Below are 25,768 nucleotides of genomic sequence, written 5' to 3' on the forward strand. Positions count from 1 at the left end.
TCTCTGTTAAATAAATAATTAAAATCTTAAAAACAAAAACAAAACAAAACAAAAAAACGACTTTTGGGTTGGCATTTCTTTATGTTCTTTTGAAAGAACAGAAAACTTTCCAATCTCCTGAAGGCTTTAGGACTATGTACACTGAAGACATTTATCTTAAACATACCCATCTAAAAATAGAAATCTTTGTCTAATGGTTTAATTCCACCATTTTCCATATTTAGTCTAGTCATAGGTAACCCTCTGCCATTTCCATGTTTCTTCTCAGCTATCTTTTTATTTATTTTCTGTTATAAGCTTGGGATAAAAATTCCATCAGCACTTTCAGAAATTATTTTGTGCTTCTTTTGACTCAGCAGGAAGTTTAAAAATAGCATATAGATAACAAAACCCAGCTTGGATAGCTATATAATATTTTAGTTAAAAACACAGTGTTTCTTTGCAACTTTTCTATAAATTAAACTAATCTGAAATTAAAAAGTTATTTAAAACATATATTATAAATCATTTTTCACTTATTCAATTCTTATGTATTTACTTATAACACTATTTTTTAGTTTTGCTATCTTTGCCCCTTAAAGTCCCATACCTACTGACCTCCTATTAAAAACTGTAGCAACTTCCAAAATGCTGAAGAGATGTGAAATGGTAATACTTTTATTACAGCTGTGTACTTTAAGCCCAATAAACTAAAGAGATGACAATATAAGAATTAGCAGAAGGGCACACATGTGGCTCTGTCGTTAAGCATCTGCCTTTGGCTCGGGTCATGATCCCAGGGTCCTAGGATCGAGTCCCACATTGGGCTCTCTGCTCAGCAGGAAGCCTGCTTCTCCCTCTCCCACTCCCCTGCTTGTATTCCCTCTCCTACTGTGTCTCTCTCTGTCAAATAAATAAATAAAATCTTTAAAAGAAAAAAAAGAATTAGCAGAAAACTCAAATGACAATAACAAAAAACAGGGCAGTTACAGATAGCAAGTGATCCCATGAAGTACGAGGTAATTATGAAGAGAAGGTGCCAACTAAAACTTAGTGTAATCTATAATTTTTTATAGAAATTCTAGGAGGCCAATGCCTTATCCATTAGGCTACTGGGGATTCTATAATTTTTTATAGAAATTCTAGTAAGTTCCAAGACTTTGGGGTATTTTTTTTAACTGCAAAGGGCAAAAGTAATATATACAGGCAGGGGAAACTAAGAGGGTGGTGTAGTAGGAGGACCCTAGGCTTCCCTTGTCACTCATACACAGCTAGATAACTATCAATTCATTCTGAGTACTCAAGAAATCGACCTGAGGACTGTAGAACAAACTGCACAACTAGCAGAAGGGAAAAGACTACATCAAGGAAGGTAGAAAGTATGGAGACATTGTTTGGGGAAGAAACAGACCTCAGGTGCTGCAGATGGAAGAGAGCCCTGGTTGAAGGGAAAAGCAAGAAAGTGGAATGCACAGGGGAATGCACAAAAACACTTCCCTAAAGCCATTGCCTGGGAAAGTGAGAGGGGCAGATTTTCTAGTTTTTGTATTTTGCAACCAGTGTGGCTCAAAGAGTATAGTTTTGGAGATTCGTGGCCTTGGCTGGGATAGCAACTTAAGGGCTCTGCCCTACTTCTGGAGAGAAGGCAGGCAAGCAACCATGGGGCAAACTGTGTGATCTGAGGATCACATAGGATACATGATGGGAAGACTGTCCCCTCTTCTCGAAGTACATCTATGACAGGTGGCACTGACTCCCTGGGGACAAAGCAGCCTGCAGATACCATTTCACTACCCTCCACCCAGCACAGGCACAGAGATAAGTGCTGAGGGTGGCTAAGATAGACACTGACTGTTTAGCCTGCTTTGCCACAAATCCCACACTTCTGCACTCTAGCACAATTACCCTTCTGGGTCAAACGTGCTTTGGTCCTAGCATGGCAAGACCTTCACCCAGAAGACCATTGCAGGTCCCCGCCAATCGGGTGTAGAGTTCTAAAAGCTGGCATGCTTGGCTGCAATAGAGCCCAAGGTGTACTGCATTGCTCCAGGCAGCAAGCAACCCCGAGAGAGAGAGACACTGTGAAAATAGCAATCTGAAAAATACCTGTGATGTACAAGGAGAGTTTATTCAATTATTTGCTCTTCCAGGAGGGTTTCCCTGAGAGCAACAAGTACAGACATCCTTCTCCACGGACAAAGGAGCTGAGTAGCACCATTTTCCTCCCCTGCCACTCAGCATAAACCAACTTCAGTAAACAGCACAGCACCAACACTGGCTGCCTAACCTGCTTACACTAGGTTCCATCCCCCGACGCTCTGCTGGTACTGCTTTTTTCAGGCAGGTGTGCCTAAGGACCAGTGCAGCTGGCCCTTTCCCCAGAAGACCAGCACAAACCCCTGCACACACCACAACTACCAACTACAGAGCTCTGCAAAGCTTCAGTTCTAGTGGGAGTAGCATCAGGTCTCATTTAAGAAGCAGACTAGAGCACACCTAGTTAAAACTTGACACACTCTGGCCAAGGTCCAAACACTGTCCACTACAGACAAGAAGAACCTCTGCAGATGATGGCCCTGAGGGATAGAGCAGCCAAAACACAGCAGCAGAGAGCACGCAGCACACACCAGAGACATTTCCTGAAGCACTAGGTCCTGCACGCTATATGACCTCTTCTTCATAAAGCCATTACTCACAGAAGCAGGAAACATAACAGGATTTCTAACACAGAGAAAAAGATACAGGCCTAGACAAAATACCAAGATGGAGGAATTCATCCCAAAAGAAAGAATTAGAAAAGATCACAGCCAGAGATCTAATTGAAACAGATATGTGCAATATGCCTGATGCAGATTTTATTTAATTTATTTTTTTCTGATGCAGATTTTTTTTTTTTAAAGATTTTATTTATTTATTTGACAGAGAGATCACAAGCAGGCAGAGAGGCAGGCAGAGAGAGAGGAGGAAGCAGGCTCCCTGCTGAGCAGAGAGCCCAATGCGGGGCTCGATCCCAGGACTTCGAGATCATGACCTGAGCCAAAGGCAGCGGCTTAACCCACTGAGCCACCCAGGAGCCCCTCTGATGCAGATTTTAAAGCAACAATCATAAAGATATTCCTTGGGCTTGAGAAAAGCATGGAAGTTATCAGGGAAACCCTTACCACAGTGATTAAAGAGCTAAAACACCAAACAGGCAGAAATGAAAAATTCAGTATCTGAGATTTAAAACTAACTGGATATAATGACTACAAGAATGGAAAAAGCAGAGGAATGAATAAGTGATATAGAAGATAGAATTATGGAAAAGTACAGCTGAACAAAGGAGTTAAAGAAGAACGATAAATCACGAGAGTAGACTTAGGGAACTCAGTGATTTCACCAAGTGTAATAATGTTTGTAACAGAGTCCCAGAAGAAGAGAGAGAAAAGGGAGCAGAAGGTTTATTTGAGGAAATGATAGCTGAAAACTTCCCTAGCTTAGGGAAGCAAACAAATATCCAAATCCAGGAGGCATAGAGAAGTCCCATCAAAATTAACAAAAGCAGGCCAACAGTAAGACATATTGTAGTTAAATTTGCAAAATATAGTGATAAAGAAAAAAATTTCTAAAAGCAGCAAGACAAAGGAAGTTCCTAACTCTCAAAGGAAGACCCATGAGTTTAGTAGCAGAATTCTCCACAGAAACTTGGCAGGCCAGAAGTATTCAATATGCTGAATGGGGAAAATCTGCAGCCAAGAATACTCTAAGCAGCAAGGGTATCATCCAGAATGGAAGGAAAGATAAAGAATGACCTAGACAAACAAAAACAAAAAGAGTTCATGATGACTAAAGCAAATAATAATACAATAACTACAAAAAATAATAAAGGGGACTCTTTGAGTGGGAAGGAAAGACCAAAAGTGACTAAGACTAAAAAGGAACAGAAAAATAATCTCCAAAAATGACAAAACAAGTAGTAAAATGGCAACAAATATATATCAATAATTACTCTGAATATAAATGGAGTAAAGGCTCCAAAAGACACAAGGTGTCAGAATGGATAAAAAAATAAGACCCATCTATCTACATGCTGCCTACAAGAGACTCATTTTAGACCTAAAGATACCTGCAGATTGAAAGTGAAGAGATAAAGAAACACTTATGCAAATGGACATCTAAAGAAAGCTAGAGTAGCAATACTTCTTTCAGAGAGACCAGATTTTAAACCAAAGGCTATAACAAGAGACAAAGTAGGACACTATATCATAATAAAGGAGACTATCCAGCAAGAAGATCCAACAATTATAAATATTTATTCCTCCAACTTGGGAGCACCCAAATATATAAAACAATAATATAAAGAAGCTCACTGGTAACAATACAATAGTAGTAGGGGACTTTAAAACCTGACTTACATCAATGGAGATCATCTAGGCAGACAGCCAACAAGAAAACAATGGCTTTGAATGACACACTGGACCAGATAAACTTAATAGATATATTCAGAACATCTCACCCTAAAGCAGCAGAATACACATTCTTTTCAAGTGCACATGGGAAACTGTCCTGAACAGATCACATACTAGGTAACAAATCAGGCCTCAACCAGTACAAAAAGATTAGGATCATACCATACATCTTTTCTCACCACAATGCTGTGAACTTAGAAGTCAACCAGAAGAAAAAATTTGGAAAGACGACAAATATATGGAAGTTAAACAACATGCTACTAAAGAATGAATGGGTCTGGGGCACCTGGGTGGCTCAGTGGGTTAAAGCCTCTGCCTTTGGCTCAGGTCATGATCCCGGGGTCCTGGGATCGAGCCCCGCATCGGGCTCTCTGCTCCGCGGGGAGCCTGCTTCCCCCTTCTCTCTCTGCCTGCCTCTCTGCCTACTTAAATAAATTAAAAAAAAAAAAAAAAAAAAAAAAAAAAAAAAAAAAAAAAGAATGAATGGGTCAACCAGGAAATTAAAGAAGAAATTTTTAAAAAATACATGGAAACAAATGAAAGTGAAAACACAGTGGTCCAAAATCTCCGGGTTAAAACAAAATAGTACTCAGAAGCAAGTATATAGTAATACAGGCCTACCTCAAGAAGAAATATCTCAAATAAACAAACTAACCCTTACACTAAAAGGAGCTAGAAAAAGAACAACAAATGAAGCCTCCAGCCAGCAGAAAGAAGGAAATAAGAAAGATTAGAGCAGATATAAATAGTATAGAAACTTTAAAAAAAAAAAAAAAAAGACACACACACAAAAACCAAAAGAACAGATCAATGAAACCAGGAGCTGGTTCTTTGAAAAAAATGAATAAAATTGATAATCCCTAGCCAGACTTCTCAGAAAGAAAAGAGAAAGGAACCAAATAAAGAAAATTACAAATGAGAGAGAAGAAGTAACAACCAAAAATGAATACAATTATAAGAGAATACTATGAAAAATTATATACCAACAAATCGTACAATCTGGAAAAAATGAATACATTCCTAGAAACATATAAACTACCAAAACTAAAACAGGAAAAAATAGAAAACTTGAACAGACCGATAATCAGGAAAGAAATTCAATCTAATCAAAAATCTTCTAACCAACAAAAGTCCAGGGCCAGAGGGCTTCACAGGGGAATTCTGCCAAAAATTTAAAGAGCTAATACCTATTCTTCTTAAACTATTCCAAAAAAAGAAATGGAAGGAAAACTTCCAAACTCATTCTATGAAGCCAGTATCACCCTAAATCCAAAACCAGAGAAAGACTCAACTAAAAACAGAGAACTACAGACCAATATCCCTGATGAACATGGATGCAAAAATTCTCAACAAGATACCGGCAAATTGAATCCAACAGTACATTAAAAGAAACATTCACCACGATCAAGTGGTATTTATTCCCAGGATGCAAGGGCAGTTCGATACTTCCAAATCAATCAACATAATACACATAAATAAAAGAAATGATAAGAACCATATGATCCTCTCAATAAATACAGAAAAAACATTTGACAAAGTACAACATCCATTCATGATAAAATACCTCAAGAAAGTTGGGAGAGAGATCACATCTCAAAATCATAAAGGCCATATATGAAAAACCCACAGCTAATATCATCTTCAATGAGGAAACTGAGAGCTTTTCTCTACAGTCTGGAATAAGATAGGGATGTCCACTCTCACCACTGTTGTTCAACATAGTACTGGAAGTTCTAGCTGCAGCAATCAGACAACAAAAGAAAGAAAAGGCATCCAAATCAGCAAGGAAGAAGTCAAACTTTCAGTATTTGCAGATGACATGATACTCTATACAGAAAACCCAAAAAACTCCACCAAAAAATTGCTAGAACTGATATACAAATTCAGTAAAGTCTCAAGATACAAAATTGATATACAGAAATCTGCTGCATTTCTACAAACCAGTAATGAAGCAGCAGAAAGAGAAACCAAGGAATCAATCCCATTTACAGTTGCACCAAAAATCTTAAGATAGCTTGGGATAATTTTAACCAAAGAGATGAAAAGTCCTGTACTCTGAAAATCATAAAATACTGATGAAAGAAAATGAAGATGACACAACAAAATGGAAAGACATTCCATGCTCATGAATTGAAGAACAAATATTGCTAAAACGTCCATATTATCCAAAGCAATCTACACATTTAATGCAATCCCTATCAAAGTATCAATAGTATTTTTCACAGAGCTAGAACAAATAATCCTGAAGTTTGTATGGAACCACAAAAGACGTGAAATAGACAAAGCAATCTTGAAAAACAAAGGCAAAGTTGGAGGCATCACAATTCCAGACTTCAAGTTATATTACAAAGTTGCAGTCATCAAGACAGTATGGTACCGGCATAAAAACAGACTCATGCATCAATGGAATAGAATAGATAACCCAGAAATGGACCCCCAACTCCATGGTCAACTCATCTTCGACAAAGCAGGAGAGAATATCCAATGGAAAAAAGATGGTCTCTTCAACAAATAGTGCTGGGAAAATTGGACAACAACATGCAAAAGAATGAAACTGGACTACTTTCTTACACCATACATAAAAATAAATTCCAAATGGATGAAAGACCTAAACGTAAGACAGGAATCCATCAAAATCCTAGAGGCAGTAACCTTTTTCACACCAGCTGTATCAACTTCTTGCTAAATATGTCTCCAACGGGAAAGGAAACAAAACCAAAAATGAACTTTAGGACTTCCTCAAGATAAAAAGCTTCTGCACAGTAAAAGGCAACCTTCAGAATGGGAGAAGATATTTGCAAATGATATATCTGATAAAGATTTAGTATCCTAAATATATAAAGAACTTATAAAACTCAACACCCCCCAAAAGTAACCCAGTTAAAAAATGGGATTTTTTTTTTTTTTTGCAGAAGATATGAATAGACATTTTTCCAAAGAAGACATACAGATGGCTAACAGACACATGCAAAGATGGTCAACATCACTCACCATCAAGTAAACACAAATCCAAACTACAAGATCACCACACACCAGTCAGAATGGCTAAAAATAACAACACGGGAAACAACAGAGGTTAGTGAGGATGCAGAGATGCAGAGAAAGGAGAATTCTCTTACACTGCTGGTGGGAATGCAAACTGTTACAGCCACTTTGGAAAACAGTATGGAGGTTCCTCAAAAAGTAAGAAATAGAACTACCCTATAACCCAGCAATTGTACTACTAGGTATTTACCTAAAGGATACAAAAATACTGATTTGAAGTATCAGTAAAGTACATGCACCCCAATATTTATAGCAGAATTATCAGTAATAGCCAAGTTATAGAAAGAGCCCAAATGCCCATTGACTGAAGAATGGACAAATAAGACGTGATGGTATGTATGTGTGTATACACACACGCACACACCTCAGCCATCAAAAAGAATGGAATACTACTCAGCCATCAAAAAGAATGAAATCTTGCCATTTGCAACAGGAGCAGGAAGTATTATACTAAGTGAAATAAGTCCGTCATAGAAAGACAAATAACCATATGATTTCATTCATATATGGAATTTAAGAAACAAAACACATGATCATGGGAATGGGGGTTGCAGAGAAAGAGAGAAGCAAACCAGAAAACAGACTCTCAACTACAAAGAACAAGCTGAGGTTTACTGGAGGGGAGGTGAGCAGTGGATGGGTTAAGTGGGTGACAGGAGGGCACTTATGATGAGCACTGGGTATCATATATATGTGATGAATCACTAAATTTTATACCTGAAACTAATATTACACTGTATGTTAACTAACTGGAATTTTAAATAAAAACGTGAAAAAAAGTAATATATGCAGATAGTAAAAGAAAAATTCAAACACTACAAACAGGTCTATATTCATAACCCTTTTATAGAAGTCAGCTGAAGTCATAAACGTAGTAGTTAACCTTGTGGTGCATTTGGCCCATATTCTTATCAGCAAAGTAGTTTTCAAAGAACTTCCCACTTCAGCATGGATTAGAAAAGACAAAGGTCGATGACACAGGGAATTGGAAAAAAGTTCTAATATAAGAGATAAGAAGTTCAAAATCCAACCTAATCTGCTTAGGTGACTAGGACTGCTCTTTACTAAAATCAAACTTGTATGTTTCTTATATGGTAACCCTCCTGTTAGTCTGTAGACAAAAAATGCTTCCAAGTAACTGATAACCACAAATTCCCTAAAAAATAAAACTGAAGCCTCTTAACATCATCCTGTTTATGCTGTATACTAGCTTTAAACTCTGTAGTACTAAATAGCCGTAATTAAAGCAGTGTAGAGTATATTGCTATTTTAATTTCATAATTCACATCGCTGGAGCAGCCCTGGAAGAATGAAGAAGGGAAGGGGAAAAGCCACAGTCTATAAAAATCTTTATAGAAGATTAAGGTATAGGTCTGGGTGGGTGAATAAAGGCTAAGAGAACGACCAGCTGAAGGTGAAACTAGGCTGACCTCTTCCTTGGGAGAAGTATGAATGAATGAAAAGGCAGTATATTAGAAAGATACATATTTGCTCAGATTGTGTATTTAAGGGAAGAGGTAAAGTGGGAACCAGAACCCTGCAAGGGTTTAAGAAGTAGTATATTTTAAGGTGGTGCAAAGAAACTGTTGGGGATGATGGAAAAGTTCTAATTTTCTATTTTGAAGGTAGTTACATGACGGTATGCATTTACCAAAAATTCTTAACACTTAACACTAAAAAGAGTTAAGTTTATTATATGCAAATTATACCTCAATAAACCTGACATTCAAAAATAAAAGCCATTAACAGCTAAAATGCTGATTAACCTTATAAGGTTTACCAAAACTACCAAAATCCCTGCCAAAACAAGAATAAGCACCTAATTTTAATCTATTTGGGGTTTATGTTTTACAATGTTGAAAAATCTAAACAAACTGAGGTATATAGTGAAGCATGTTTTTTAAATTCTGTTCCAATCTTCCACCATTAATGTCTCTCTTCAATAAGAACTATAGCTTCTATCAGCTCTCCAGGGGAACCCCCTGGCTGAGAACCTCAGCCAATGAACAGGAGCTACAATAAAAGAGGCAGATAAAAAGACACAGCATCTGACTCTAGACTTGGGGAAACAGACATACCCACCATATGCTCCACAACCAGAAGATGAGCTACATGCTATAAGCCTATGATTTCTACTCCCCTATTATTCTCAAGGTTTTCCTCTTTAATTTTCCTCCTATCCTCAGAGAAGTCCTGCCTCAGGGTTACTCAGGAGACTATCTTAACACCAGGATGTCTTTCCTGAGCCCTCATGGAAGTTAGATGCTTCCACAGCACCCTATGAACTGCTTGCCAAACTGCTCTGTAGTTAGCCATTTCTGGGTCCATTTCCTCCACAAATTCAAGGCCAAAATGCTGAAGAGAGAAGAACACTTATTTTTATAGAGCCAGCTAGTGACTGGCAGAAGCCAAGAAGAGTTTCTTCAATGACATTCAAGAGTACTCTTCATTAAAAAGAGAGAGAGAATAAAGTTGTGTGTTAATGCTGGAAAAAGAGAGAGAGAGAGAAGTTCTTAATCTATACAGGTCATAAAACTTTTTGAAATCTGATGGAAACTAGGAAATCTATTCTGAAAAAAAATTTTTTTATACAGTTTTACCTCTAATTTCAAGAATTCTAAAGAACTTAAATCCCTGCAAAGACCTCCCAGATGGAGATGCCTGGTATAAACATCCTGGTCTCATCTTGACTACACAGTGGGACAAGCAGAGAGTCTGCTGTCCACATCTCATCTAAAATAAGGAAAAAGAATTACAGTTGACCCTTAAACAATGTGAGAGGTGCGGCAGTCAAAAATCTGTATATTAACTTTTGATTACCGCAGAAGTTAACTACTAATAGACTACTCTTAAATGGAAGCCTTACCAATAATATAAATAGTAGATTAATATACATTTTGTATGTGCATTATATACTGTATTCTTATAAGAAGGTAAGCTAGAGAAAAGAAAATAATAAGGAAGGGAAAATACATTTACAGTATTGTAAAAAACTCATGCATAACTGGATCCACACAGTTTGAAAGCATCTTTTTTTTTTTTTAAGATTTTATTTATTTATTTGACAGAGATCACAAGTAGGCAGAGAGGCAGGCAGAGAGAGAAGAGGAAGAAGGCTCCCTGCTGAGCAGAGGGCCTGATGCGGGGCTCCATCCCAGGACCCTGAGATCAGGACCTGAGCCGAAGGCCCACTGAGCCACCCAGGCGCCCAGTTCAAACACATCTTATTCAAGGGTCAACATGGGTTTGAACTGTAAAATATCCCCAGGAAATTACAGGATAGAAAGGACTGTAGGTAGGATTGGTCTATCCATCCTGTAGGTTCAGGGGTATTATATAGTTAATAAATGTAAATTCCCTCACAGTTGTACCCCAGTTGAAGATGTGAGATAGAAGAACCTCACAGATATATTTTTTTCATCTGATTTTAAGACACAAAATGCCTACATAAAAGAAAACAAGTCTCTAATGGCTATACCATTAGCTAATTGCAGTTGGAAAATTTTCACCCAAGGGATGCTCAAAGCAAACCATCCTGTGTCACATCATGTCAAATCCTCATCCAAACTGCCTCTAGTAAGTCTTTCAAAAAAGATGTGCAAACATTAGCTGCACAATATACTATGATTCATCTTCCAAAAAAAAAACACAAAACACTGTGTATTTTTACTCTGTACATATACACTAACTTTCTCAGAATGCCTTCCCATTTAAACATACACATTTTAATGTTTTTTACTGATAGACCAAGAAAAGCTCTGAGTTATTTTATGTAGCACAAAAAAAAAAAAAAATCTGTTGAAGCTAAAATCATATGATATTCTTCATGCCAATTCTCTGCTTTAAAAAAAAAAAAAGAAAAAAAAAAGAGAGCTGACCCTATGTAACTCTTCCCCATTTACAAATAAATCCTCACCCTTTTGGGAACTTTAAAACAAGAACAATGACAAGTCAACCAGGGACCTTGTGTTCCTATCTAATGGAAAAAACTTCTTTAGAGAACATTTTTTTACATAAATGAGAATGTACCCTATTATCACCAGAGATCACTGTCAGCCAGGTGATAATATTAGGTTTTAAGTTCAAGTTCAAAAGAAACTACTAGCCACAGTACCTTCTTAAGCAGGCTCTGTACCTCCTTGTTTCTTTTATCTAGTTCCCATCCCTCTCTATCCAACATATAAATTCAAACATTAAGTTTGGTCAGGAACAAGATACAGCCTCTCTAGAAAACAATGAAATGGTCAAATGAAGCTGTACATGCTCACTGGTCCTTCCTTGTTCTAATCCAAATATTTACCTTAATACGTTTTATAAAACTTTCTTTTGGGACACCTGGGTAGCTCAGTCATTTAAACATCTGCCTTCAGCTCAGGTCACGATCCACATCAGGCTCCTTGTTCAGTGGAGAGCCTGCTTCTCCCTCTCCCCCTGCCTGCTGCTTCCCCTGCTTGTGCTCTCTCTCACTATCTCTCTCTGTGTCAAATAAATAAAATCTTAAATAAATAAATAAAACTTTATTTTGTTTATATAGCTAAATATCAAGTATACCTTGATTATAACATTTACATAATTAATAGTCACAACATTGGAGCAGAGCCTTACACCTTAACTCCATAAACTGAATTCTTTTCTCTTACCCATAATTCAATAAAATATGGACTCCTTTTTTTTTGTTTGTTTGTTTGTTTTTAAGTAGGCTCCATGCCCAATTGTGGGGTTTGAACTTGGCCCTGAGATCAAGAGTCAGATGCTTTATCAATTGAGCTGGGCAGGCACCGGTGGACTCCATAGGCTTTCCAAAAAAAAAAACACGTATGTGCAGAACAAACTCGTGGTTGTGAAGGGGGAGGCTAGTGAGCAAAGTGGGGGAAGGGAATGGGAGATACAGTCTTCTAGTTACACAATGAGGAAGTTACAGTGAATACAGGCAATGGTATTATAGTACTGAATGAACTTTCTGGAGGCCAAAGAAGTAAAAAAAACTACTGAAGAACTTTTAAAAATAAGTATACTAAAACGGGGTCAGCAAAACTTTTCCATAAACGGCCAGGAAGGAAGTACATTAGGTTATATAAGCTACATGGTCTCAATTCCAACTATTCAACTCTGTCACTGTCACAGGACAGTATGTATAGACTGTGTTCCAATAAAACTTTATTTATAAAACAAGATGGCCAACTGGTAGTTGCCAACTCCTATATAAAAACAGAAATACTCTATTATAACAGTGTTTATGAGCACAGCTTTGATGCAAGGCTGACATGAGAAATCTTACTCAAAATAACTATTCTCCCACAATGTTTTCTTTTCAGTTAGGAGACTAAAGTATCACCCGTATTTAAAAGACAAAACCTATGTGTACAGGGGTGCCTGGATGGCCTGTGTTTGCCTTTGGCTCAGCTCATGATATCAGAGTCAAAGAATCCAGCCCCCAGCTCCCTGCTCATCAGGGAGTCTGCTTCTCCCTCACTCTCCTCTGTGCTCTCACTCACTCTCAAATAAATAAATAAATAAATAAATAAATAAAATCTTTAAAAAAAAAAACCCAAAAAGCAAAAAACTGTGTGTACTAAAGAAAGGTATTCTTTGAGAGGAAAACTGATTCTGTATAATATCCATGACAAGAGACAGACAATCTCTTCACTACAGACAATGTGTAGTGAAGGAGATAGGGAGATAGGGAGCTGGAGGAATGTAGGGAAGCAAGGTGAACAACATTGTCCCATGATCTTCATTCTCAGAACTATTTGCAAAAGTTGTTCACATGCAAAGTATAACATTTGTGCCTTCAAGAAGCTCAGGATATAAAGGAGCAAACTTATCTTTTGCCTCAGAACTCTGAAACCTTCAACATTAAGGACACATGGGATTATAAACATTTTCTTAAAGATGCTTAAAACCAGGTTTCATAATTTTTTTTTTTTAATTTTTAGAGAATAATTACTTTTTTCTTACTGAATGGTGGAGTATTTCCAGAGTGACTGGGAGGCACTGGGCTTTAATCTGAAAGTTTTGGCCCTCTGCAGCTTTTTTTTTTTTTTTAAGATTTTATTTATTTATAAAAGATCACAAGTAGGCAGAGAGACAGATGGGGCAGGGGGGAGGAAGCAGGCTCCCTGCTGAGCAGAGAGCAGGATGTGGGGCTGGATCCCAGGACCCTGAGATCATGACCTGAGCCGAAGGCAGAGGCTTAACCCACTGAGCCACCCAGGCACCCCCAGGTTTCAGAATTTTTAATGAAGACTTAACACTATTATAAACAGAGAAAAGACTTCACGAAATCAAATTATATCCAGAATTCTATTTACTTATTCTTTTTCTGTATCAACTCTGCATTCCTATCAGTTACTATGGCTCACTACAGGCACACAGTCTCTTGAAAGTGTTTGTCAGAACTTTGTTGGAGATGGTAGTACAGAACTGGAAAAATCCTTAGGTGGTTCTGATCCCTCCCTCCCTTCCTTCTTCACCCTGCAATCTGTATTCCAAGAAACCCTTCTTAATATCACAATCTGCTCTCAAAATACACAAAGGTAGATTTCTCACTGGCAAAGCAGAACCTTGAATGTTAAAATATACTGAAAGTAACAAATCTGTGTGCCTTCCTTCAAGGTAGGCACTATCATCAAACGGTTATGTTTGTGTAGGAAAAAAACAAAGAAGTCCAGGTATGCAAGCAAGAATTAACCATATCTTTACACCCAGGTTCATCATTAATTAGAAAAATGAAGTTATTTCAATGAGGAATAAATTCCTAGGAAAAAATTACAGTTACTTAAGAGGAGAGAAATACACTTGCCTAAATTTTGTTATACTTTCAGGCCTATTCCCAAACACTTTTAAAAATCTGACTGAATTTACAAATAGTTCCTTTTTTAAAGATTTTATTTATTTATTTGACACAGAGAAAGAGAGATCACAAGTAGGCAAAGAAGCAGAGGGGGAGGCAGAAGCAGGCTCCCTGCTGAGCAGATGTGGGGCTGAATCCTAGGACCCTGGGATCCTGACCTGAGCCGAAGAAGGCAGAGGCTTAACCCACTGAGCCACCCAGGCGCCCCATAAATAGTTCCTTTTTTAAAACCATTAAATTATCCAGAAGAATTCTCTTACTCTTTTTCCAGGAGAAAATATTATTAATTCTACACTTAAAATCAGAAAAATAAATCATAATTCATTCACTAAGGCCATGGAATCAAAGACCAAAGCAACACACACACACACACACACACACACACACAAAAACACAGTAACAAGCAAGCATTATAGGCAGGAAGAATTTTAACTTCAACATAAACAATGAGAAACTCCTCAAGGTGAATGCTTAGGTGGGATTTTTTTTTTCAATGAGCATGTATTTCATAATTTTAACAAGTTTAATCACTAAAAAGCATTTTCCACATACTGGAAATAAAAGTACTACTGACCAGGAACTGTATTTAAGATTTTCTCAGGAAAAAATACAAGAGACTCCATTAGCTTAAGCCACCATAAATGGTATATAAATGAATGTGTGCAGTTATGTTCCAATAAACCTTTACAAATACAGTCAGTGGAGTAGCCTTCAGGTAGTACTCTGCCAAACCCCTGCTCTAAACAACATGGTTTTAAAACCAATATTAGATTACCTAAGATTATAGACATTTAAGAGATAAACTATCTATAAACAATTGCTCCACTCTACCAAGTCTCTTCTACCTGCAATGAAAAGTACTACAAAGCAGCAGACTACAAATGGGAAAGAGAAGAAAGGTCACTATGTTAACAAAACATATTTCCTAGACAATAACTGCATTTAGATCATCCATTCAACAAACATTTGCTGGACACAGGGTTCCCTGGCTTCAAGGTCTAGCAAGATGACAACACATGCATACAATCAACTACTATTCAAGCCAGCTAAGTGCCACGTGATGGTGGAAAAAAACCACTGGTATCTGAAAAATGTTTCATGGTTTAACATGTTTCCACATATATTTCTTAATAAAGCTTCATAGCCACCCTGTAAAGTACATAAGTCACTTGGTATTATTCACATTTTACATAAAACTCCTAAGTAGTAAAACTAGGATTTGTACCTCTGATACTACTGCACTACACTTCTTCAGAGCAGCTTTATGGTAGGGGTCGAGGACAGAGATGAAGGCATTTGGCCTGAGACTCAAACAATGAGCAGGATTCGACAGGTGAAGAGACCAAAGTATTCCAAGGAAATGACATACAGAGAAGTCTAGAAGCCGGGAAATACAACATGTGAAAAGCAGGCAGGGGAAATATGGCTATAAAGATGGTTTCAAGGAATGAGGAGAGCTTTAAGTAGGCGACTTAGCATCTGTACAAGACACTAAAGGTTATGAGAAATCAGATGCTTTGGGAGACAGAAGAAAGAAAAGAACATAAATGAAGCTCTTACTGTGTGCTTGGTACTTTGCAAAAGAATTACCTCATATTCAGGGATGTCAAGTTATGAGGTACTGATGGGGTGCCTGGGTGGCTCAGTCAGTTAAGCTGCCTTCAGCTCCAGTCATGATCTAAAGCTTCAGGGATTTGAGCCCCACATTGGGCTTCCTGCTCAGCAGAGAGTCTGCTTCGCCCTCTGCCCCTCCCCCTGCTTGTGCTTGTTTTCTCACTCTGTCTCTCTCTCTCTCAAATAAATAAAATCCCTAAGGAAAAAAAGAAGTTATGAGTTAGTGTCATAGGGAGACTAGACTTTCCTAAGTCCTCTGCAGGACTAAAAAGATGGGACTAACAGAAGGGAAAGCAGTAGGTTATCACTGTAGTTTTGGCATGAGAGAAGAGAACGCAAAGCAATTCCTGTCTATGTCTCAAGTGATGGTTCTTACCCATAGTACCTCACCCCCAATTTAAACCCATGTTTCAAATTAGCTTAAATTTTCCTACATTCTATCTAAAACTTACCGAATCTTCTGGAGGTCTCTGGATTTTTCCCCAATCCACAGAAGGTCCCTTTTCTTGAAGAAATCTATGAAATAGCTTCCGAAATCCATCAAGGTCTTTTTTAGTGTGCTATTAAAATAGAAGTTCTTGTTACAACTAGCAGAATGCTTACTATTTAATAAATATAAATACATAGTATACATTTAAAACATCTTTCAATGAAATTCTTATACTATTAGAACATGAAGTAGAGCAGAGACTTTTCTAAATCCCCAACTTAAAAGTGAAGAAAAAAAGCTAACAGGAACCAGACTTAAAGAAATACAAGCAAATTATCCTCCAAATCTCCCACCAGTATCACATAAACTGAACACCATTAGGTCCATGGAAATTTCAACTGGTTCCTACATTTATTCATCAATATCTTTCACTGCCTCTTTAAATGAAAATTAATCTTTATCTAAAGAAAAAGGAACAAGACACAGCTAAACTCAAAACATTAAGTACAAACAAATTTGAAAATGAAAAGGATGATCTATTGATTTATAACCGAAAAGGAAAAATACCTGTCTATGCTGGGAAACCTCTATGATAGCTGACAAGGTAGCATGGTTCTATTAGAACTGGCTCTCTGGAAAAATGCATGCAGCAGGATATATGGTTGATAAACTTCTCACAATTCTAACTGAATACTAGTATCCATTTTTCTACCCAATGATATTAGAATAGAACAAATAAAATTCTGTTCTGATTCTTAGACTTTAGAAACTTCCTAGAATTAAAAAAGAAAGGACAATAGTTTAACAATGGGTAAATGCTAAAAATCCTTAATTGTTAAGCAATCCTTACTTTTTTTATTGCTCTTATATTTTTGTGCTTATTTCAGGTTGGATGATTAATAGCAGCAATAGGAATTTAGTATATTGATGGATAGAAGCAAAAAACCCCGTGGAATCCTTACCTCAAACTCATGTGATGGTGCTGTGGTAAGTATTTTTTCTAGTTCCTTCTTCACAGATAATTCTAGCTCTTGTCGAATGACTTCTTGAAACTGAGAAGCACCATCTTGAGACATGGCTTTGCTAAGATCTTAAAAACATAAAAACACCAATAGAAAAATCAGACAGCCATTCAAACAGCTGGTAAGCTATAACTGATTTATTTCTAGTGCACCAGCAAATAAAAAGGGCTCAATCCTATGGTCTCATCACCTTCTCAAAGGATTTCAGTAGTATCAACTAATTAAGACTATATAACGACATGGCCTAAATTTGGTACCTATATGCATTCCTGGTATATCTGAAACACTAATAAACACTATTAGGAAGCAGAGGCATGTGGGAATAAAAGGATTAATCTTCACTTGTTCATATAGTTCCATTCCATCTCTACTAATGTTTCCGTCTTAGCCATCAAAGCTGGAGAAAAATGAGAAAATTGGAATAATGTTAATAAGGGTCTATTTTACAGAACATGCCCTTATGGAAGTACTGCCTCATAAGAGAACCAAAGGGGGTTAGCAACTTCACAGAAGAAAACAAACAAACAAACAAACAAAAAAACAACAAAAAAACCCTTCCCCCCCAGGCCAGATGAAAAAATTAAGGAATTCTTAATTTCCAGTTTTACATCCCTTACTAAAGAATAACCTCTTAAGAGACACTGGTAATTCCCAGGCGCCTCTGTCTGTGGCATCAAAATTTTCACTTAAAAGGACACAGGGCTGCTTCCTCGTTTCTTGTCCTCAATTTCAGCCAAGACTTTACAGGCTTATCTGTGTCAGACAAGACATCGGGGCTTTTGGCATAGCTGGGAATCTCTCTGACAGGCAGATCTCACTAAAGGTGACAGAAATACCTGATAGATGAAAACAAATAAAAATAGAAAAACATAGAAAAAGAAAACATCCTAGGCCTAAGTACCTTGGGAAGAAAATGCCAACATAGGTTGTTTTATATGCTTAGCTATCTAGATAGTAATTATGTTGTCTATTACTTATAAAATAAGGGATAATCAGACTATTGTTCACCTGTTCTTTTTCAATACCTAACTCAAACTTATTTTATAAATGTAGTTTTGAAGTTTATGTTCAAATATTTTGTGTGATTAACTAGTCCTACAAATGTTAATTTAGCAGAACAGTTCAATAAAACTAAAAATACTCACTCCCACATACATAAATTGTTTTTTAAGATTTATTTATTTTAGAGGTGAGATCGGGGGAGAGGTATAAGGGGAGGGAGAGGGAGAATCTCTGCATTAAAAAAAAAAAAAGATTTTATTTATTTATTTATTTGTCAGTCAGTCAGAGAGACAGAGAGAGAGAGAGAGAGCACAAGCAGGAGGAGTATCAGACAGAGGGAGAGGGAGAAGCAAGCTCCCTGCCGAGCAAGGAGACTCATGCGGGACTCGAACCCATGAGCCTGGGATCATGACCTGAGCTCACGGCTTATGCTTAAACGACCGAACCACCGAGGTGCCCCAGAGAGGGAGAATCTCAAGAAGACTATATCCTGAGCACAGAGCCAATTTACGGCTCAATCCCAGGACCCTGAGATCATCACCTGAGCCAAAACCGAGAGTCCCATGCTTAACTGACTGATCCAACCAAATGCCTCCAACATAAATTCTTTTATTTGTTATCTGGGCAGAAGAAAACATTTAAACAGACAGAGTTAAAGCCAACATAATACTTTTAATATACTTGTAAGAGCAGAAATTAATAAATTATGTAACTCTTAAAGCAGTTTATTTAATGTAGATAGCCTCTCCTCCCAAATACCTAAAATTGTTAACAAATGAGATATTTAACATCACTCTTCAAATCCATGTTCTGTCATACTGAAATCCAACAGAAAAAAAAAAGAGGAAATTTGGTGACAGCATACAATCTAATTCTAAAATAGCCATTTTCTAACTGTGCTCTTTTTATAGGCATAAACCACAACACAACTAAGTTTATGACTCTAGTAAAACTTTTAAGTGACCCAAACAGTGGTCCAAAAATAACTTCTTTTAGCTAAGAAACACACCTGTGTGTTCCATAACCAACCTAAATGTATGTTTCCACTAGTAAGTAGCAACATTTCATTTGTAAAAATTCCTAACAATGGATGAGCACCTCTGCATAACTATGATAGATAGGTAACTAAAAAAATCCTGCAGAACATTTTAAACTAGAATTAACATGACATCAACTATATGGTTCATCCCTTGGCTGACTTAACTATAATTTAAAATTTGTCACAGTTTAAGTACCCTCCACCCTGCTGCCCCATGTATACCTGAGATATTTCTCCCCCAATCTTTAAGCCAACTCCTATATTTAAGAAATAATTTAGAAGAAAAATCTACTAAATATACAACATCTAAATTAAGGAACACATGAATTTTTTGATTCTGTGTCACAGATGGATTAAAATAGATCAAGAACTTTATAATGATTTTTTTTAAAGTTTTGTTGGACTCAAAGACATCTACAGACTTGCTGCTCTGTTGAAGTTAGATTCTGAAAGCCAGCATTCCCAGTCACATTCCTAAAAGTTAGTGATGGGAACATTTAATTTATATTCTGGGCAAATGCCAAGATGAGATAACAATAAATGTAACTGCAAAGTTGAAAGATAATTATAGTAGCTGTTTGAGATTTGTCTACATGAGAACAGTAAAAAAAAACAAAAACAAAGATTGAACAAACAAAAAAAAAAAACACCAAGCCTTAGAGACTTCCTCTACAGAACTGCCTATCATTCTATATGATTTAAGGTCAAAACACACAAAACCCACCTCACAATCCTCCCTAGCAAGGCAAGCTAAGAAAGGCTGGCTGAAAGACAAATTTAATGTTACATGTGGTATTTGCCAGCTATAGGAAGTTCAACCTTAGGATACAGATTCAAAAAAACTCAGACACAGATTCAAACTCAAGTCGTAATAAATATCCCTAACCTTTACTCTTCCCATTTCTTTGAAATAGCACCAAATGCAAATACAGAACAATGTGTATTCTTCCCAGCCAATCTGCAGATATGAACAGCTAATACAACAAAGAATGTTATAAAGAACCTATCACGGGCGCCTGGGTGGCTCAGTGGGTTGGGCCGCTGCCTTCGGCTCAGGTCATGATCTCAGGGTCCTGGGATTGAGTCCCACATCGGGCTCTCTGCTCAGCAGGAAGCCTGCTTCCCTCTCTCTCTGCCTGCCTCTCCGTCTGCTTGTGATCTCTCTCTGTCAAATAAATTAAAAAAAAAAAAAAAGAGGCCAGAGGGTCTTTTTAAAAAAAGAACCTATCACATCTTCCACCCTATCCCACTGCTGTTTCCTTCCCTTTTCTCTGGGCAGTGCTACTATGAAGCTTTGTTTTTTAGGGACTAAAGAATAAAGAAGGCCTTTTAAGGATTAAAGTATATGCAAGAATAATAATTAATACTTAATCAAGAAGGGTGTCTATCTTAAACACCTGACACAGATTGGGAGGCACCGAGCTAGAAACCATTTCCCTTAGTGGCGACCTCCTTATCCATCTTGAATTTTTCTTTTTTTTTTTTTTAAGATTTATTTATTTATTTGACAGACAGAGATCACAAGCAGGCAGAGAGGCAGGCAGAGAGAGAGGGGGAAGCAGGATCCCCGCCAAGCAGAGAGCCTGATGCAGGGCCCGATCCCAGGACCTTGGGATCATGACCTGAGCCGAAGGCAGAGGCCCCAACCCACGGAGCCACCCAGTTGCCCCTCCATCCTGAATTTCTAATAAACATCTGGGACTTCTGGTAGGAAAAGAAGTACAGACCTTTAAAGCTTTCTTGGACTTAATATTCTCAGGTTGCCATTCTGGCAATGACAGTCAGGTTTCTAATGGAAGGTCAATAAAAGAACCCCCAGAATAATGCAAGATTCCTAACCTCCAAAAATGTTTTATTCCTTCTCACTTCCTAGCAGCAGAGAATTGCTCATCCTCAACCTTGGACAGAGAGTGGATTAGGAATCAAACATTTCATTACCGGGGTGCCTGTGTGGCTTGGTCAATTAAGCGACCAACTCTTGGTGTTGGCTCAGTTCATGATATCAGGCTCATGAGATATCCGCACTGAGCATGGAGCCTGCTTAGAACTCCCTCTCTACCTCTCACTAAGCCCGGACTCCCTCAACCCCGGCTTGTGTGCATCCACATGCTAATTAATTAATTAATTAAAATGAAAAAGAAGAGCTACGAAATTTTAAAAATTTTCATTACCTTGGCCATAACTCAAAAAACATTTTTAGAGATGAGAGGGAACATTTTATCCACCCTCAACATTTTACAGATGAGGAAACTGAGGCTGAAATAGTTTAAAAGTTATCCAACGTCATAGAACCAGCAAATGCTGGCGCTCAGAAGCAAAGCCAATTTATCTGAGTGCCATCCCACCACAGTGATGGTAAATACCTTGCTCATTTTTTCCTCCTAGTCTGACTCTCTTTAATCTTTGGCACAAAATCCAAAAATAACACTCCAAAAGCATTTTTATCAGAATGTCTTCTTAGACCCAATGGAATAGACAGGAAACTCCCTTCCACATGGGCTTATTAGGATTGTTCTGGTTGACTTAATTATAACTTAGTCCATTTGGGATAGAACTAGCAGTACTTCTTTTTTTTTTTTTAAGAAGTTTTTCTGCCACTCCCATTTCCTAATACTTCCTTGTTCAGAAGAACTAAAATTTCAACATCGTGGGCTTTCTCCTATCCAACTGGAGCCAAAAAAAAAAAAAAAAAAGGAAGAAGAAGATGATGAAAGAAAAAAAGGAAGAGGAAAGCAATAGAATCAAGAGATAGGAGACAATCTAACAAGTGATTGTTTACATTTAATTCAGGTATTTCATTTCATCCATTTCATCAACTAAGAGGTATATATAATATCCTTCCCTGACATCCTGATACTGGCACAAACAAAACAAGTTCACATTCTTTTTTTTTTTTCTTTAAGATTTTATTTATTTATTTGACAAAGAGAGAGAGAGAGAGATCACAAGTAGGGGAGCCAGCGCACAGAGAGAGAGGGAAAAGAAGGATCCCCACTGAGGAGGGAGCCCCATGCAGGGCTCGATCCCAGGACCCTGGGATCATGATCTGAGCTGAAAGCAGATGCTTAAATGACTGCCCCACAACTTCACATTCTAAAGGAGAAAGCTAGCTTCACAATGCACAGGCCATGGAAAGACTATAGAAAAAATACCAAGAGCAACAAAGAGGTTAGGAGCTCTCCCCAGGCCACCTCCCCACACACCACTAATTAGATTTATCAGTCCCAACCTTCCTTGGAAACTCACATTGAACGGCACTCTAAGTCAGACTATTAGGGAGCTAACTTAACTTTAAACCAGGAAATGACTTGTGAGCCAAGTATAGTAGAGTCCCCACTCATCCTCAACAGCTATGTTCCAAGACTCCCAATGGATGGTCTGAAACTGCAGATAGTACCAAACTCCATATAAACTATGTTTTTTCCTATATCTACACAGCTATGATAAAGTTTAATCTATCATTTAGGCATAGTCCAAGATTAACAATAAGAAAATAGGATAATTGTACTATATTAATATGTGAATGTGGTCTCAAAATATTGTGCTGTACTCAGCCTTCTTTTGACTTTGTGAGAAGATAAAATGCCTACATGATGAGATGAAGTGGGGTAAATGATAGAGGCATTGTGACACAGCATTAGGCTAGTGCAGGCATACTTCTTTTTATTGTACTTTGCAGATACTGCCCCCCCTTTTTTTTTTACAAAATGAAGGTCTGTGGTAACCCTGCATTGAGCAAGTCTATCAGCACCATTTTTTCAATGACATTTGCTCACTTGTGTCTCTGTGTCACATTTTGGTATGCTCACAATATTTCAAACTTTTTCATTATTATCTTTGTTACGGTGATCTGTAACCAGTGATTACAACTTGCTGAAAATGCAGATGATGGTTAGCATTTTTCAGCAATAAAATATTTTTAATTCAGGTATATATATTTTTTAGACATAATGCTATTGCACACTACAGTATAGTATAGTACAGTATAGTATAAACATAACTTTTAAATGTACCAGGAAACAAGGAAAAAAAACCTCATTTGACTCTCCCTTTATTGCAATATTTTCTTCATTACTGTGGTCCAGAACTAAACCTGAAATATCTCTCCGGTTTGTCTCTACTGACCTTCTGACAGTATGTCAGGAGGAGGATCATCTGCTTCTAGACCTCAGTTGAGGTAAGTGAAACAGCAGGTAAGAGGGGACTACTGTAAGTTTAAAAACTCTAAGAATGTACTGGTAACTAGAAATATCCATGGATAAAGTTGAGGACATATACTGACTAGATTTATGACCAATTAAAGCTAACCATCCTCTTTTGGATTCTCACTGTAGTTGTTAAACTCAGTTATTTGTGACTGTTCCCCCTAGAAAAGTTTTTCTTCTTTGGATTCCATTACCCAATATTATGCTACATCTTCTCCTACTTCTGTGACCAGGCCTCAGTTTCCATAACTGACTCTTTCTTCTCCTACTCCCTGAATTTCCTAAGATTCTGTCCCCAGACCACTCTTCCCCTCAATTATGACCTTACCAGTCTCATTACTGATAATCCCCAAATATGTGCCTTGCATCCTGATCTTTTTTCCTGAGCTCCAGATTCACATTCCCTACAGCCTTCTAGACATTTTCCACCTGGACACTCAAGCTGGGTCCTCAAACTCAACATGTCCAAATCATCTAAACCAAATACACCTCCCTGCTCTGCATATGAACATTCTCCTAGTCAGTGCTAGGTGACCTGTAAACCTCAGCACAGTTGACTCTTTCCTTCCTTCCCTTCACATAACATCAATCCAATACTATATACTTCAACTGCCACAATTCCATTCATTGCTTTTCATTCCCACTGCTGCTACTGAAACTTCTCTCATTTCAATCTCCTGGTCATGATGACAGCAGTTTTCTAACCAGTCTGCCCATATGTCACTCTAATCTGGTGGTACCAAGCAAAATGGATTGGTCTCCCTAAACTGCAACCCCAATCATATCACTTCTTTTGTTCACTGATGGGATTTGTATTTGATGATAAACAAATACAAATTCCTTAACCAGAGTGGTCTTAAAAGCCAAACTGAAGTAACTTTTTGATTAGCCAAAGTTAATGAAAGGGCTAGAGCAGAATGCCTAAAGGCTGCAATTTCTTAGTTCATTTGTGATATCTTAATAGTGCTTCTAAAACTTCAATGTGCATACAAATCACCTGGAGGACTTGTTAAAACATAGATTCCTGGGCAAGCTCCCAGGATTCTAACTCTGGTAGGTCTGGTGGGGGGTAAATATGCATTTCTAATAAGTGAATGCTACCTGTATTGCTTTGAGTAGCTTGATATAGATTATACTCCACTTATCTTAATACACTTGTAGCAGCCATGCACATCATTCTTTTCCCTAGACAATGCTATTCTGTCACCTATTGTCTGCCCTAAGGCCATGTGCTTTGGAGATGGCTCCAGGCCCAGATTGGTCTAAAGCCTTTCCAGAGATTGGCTTAAGCATGAAACATAATATGATTCTGGTCAGTGAGTCACGAGGGTATAGTTTGCCAAATAATTTAGGAGAAAGGTGCTCCTGACTGAAAAAAGACACATGGAAAAAATAGTATCTTTTCCACCCCTGGATATATGTGCCCAACCCTTCACCTCCAATTTCTTCTGCCATTTAGTGACCTTACAGAGAGCTAACCTAAGAATGAGAAAGCTAGGCCTAGAAAGCAGAGAAGGAGGGAAAGACTGATACATTCTTCATATTCAATTAGCCAACTCTGGAACATCCCACTTCAAGATTCATGTGATGTAAGTCCCTCATTTTTTTAAGCCAACTATGTTTGTACTTTTCTGTTCCATGAAATTAAAAGCATCCTTTTTATTGTAAGATCCTTCCAAAACACACATCTCAAGTGCCGTTCAACATATTGAGAGCAGGATACACAGAAATGAGGAGGAAAAAATTAGAAATTAGTGGCCCAGCATGAATGCCAAAATCATGAGAAAGCATCTCAGACTCCAAGAAACTTCCCCAAGGGCTCAAACTCTGCGATCTTGAGTAGCTTCTGCTATTTTGGAGGTGGTCTGTGTTCTAGGTGGTAGCTTCTGAACATGAAAAGAGGCCCTCCTTTCTATCACAACTCCTTTAATGAAAGGGTTTTAATCACTCCTACCTCTCTACTATACCAAATAGCCCCTAAAGTTTAACTCTTTGCTCAGATATCTGTCTGTAAAATTTCAAAGGCACTAGCTATGAAAAATTTTTTCCCAACACCTACCTCAGCACCTGACACAGTGCAGACACCTGATAATATGTAAATAAGAGATCAAGATTTATATTTTCATATTAG

The 25,768-nt window shown here is 37.7% G+C and overlaps 1 protein-coding gene across 4 annotated transcripts in view; it reads right to left on the reverse strand.

The window, feature by feature from the left end:
- Positions 1-25,768, reverse strand: part of UGP2 (UDP-glucose pyrophosphorylase 2) — a 76,654-nt gene that overhangs the window by 41,877 nt on the left and 9,009 nt on the right. For all 4 annotated transcript variants that reach the window (XM_047746470.1, XM_047746469.1, XM_047746472.1 and 1 more), the window contains exons 2-3: positions 17,332-17,459; positions 16,392-16,499 (exon numbers count right to left, since the gene is read on the reverse strand). In XM_047746470.1, coding sequence (XP_047602426.1) covers positions 16,392-16,499; positions 17,332-17,445 — 222 coding nt within the window. In that variant the 5' untranslated portion in view covers positions 17,446-17,459. The remainder of the gene's footprint in view (positions 1-16,391; positions 16,500-17,331; positions 17,460-25,768) is intronic.

The sequence above is a fragment of the Lutra lutra genome, chromosome 9, assembly GCF_902655055.1.
Source record: "Lutra lutra chromosome 9, mLutLut1.2, whole genome shotgun sequence".
NCBI lineage: Eukaryota > Metazoa > Chordata > Mammalia > Carnivora > Mustelidae > Lutra > Lutra lutra.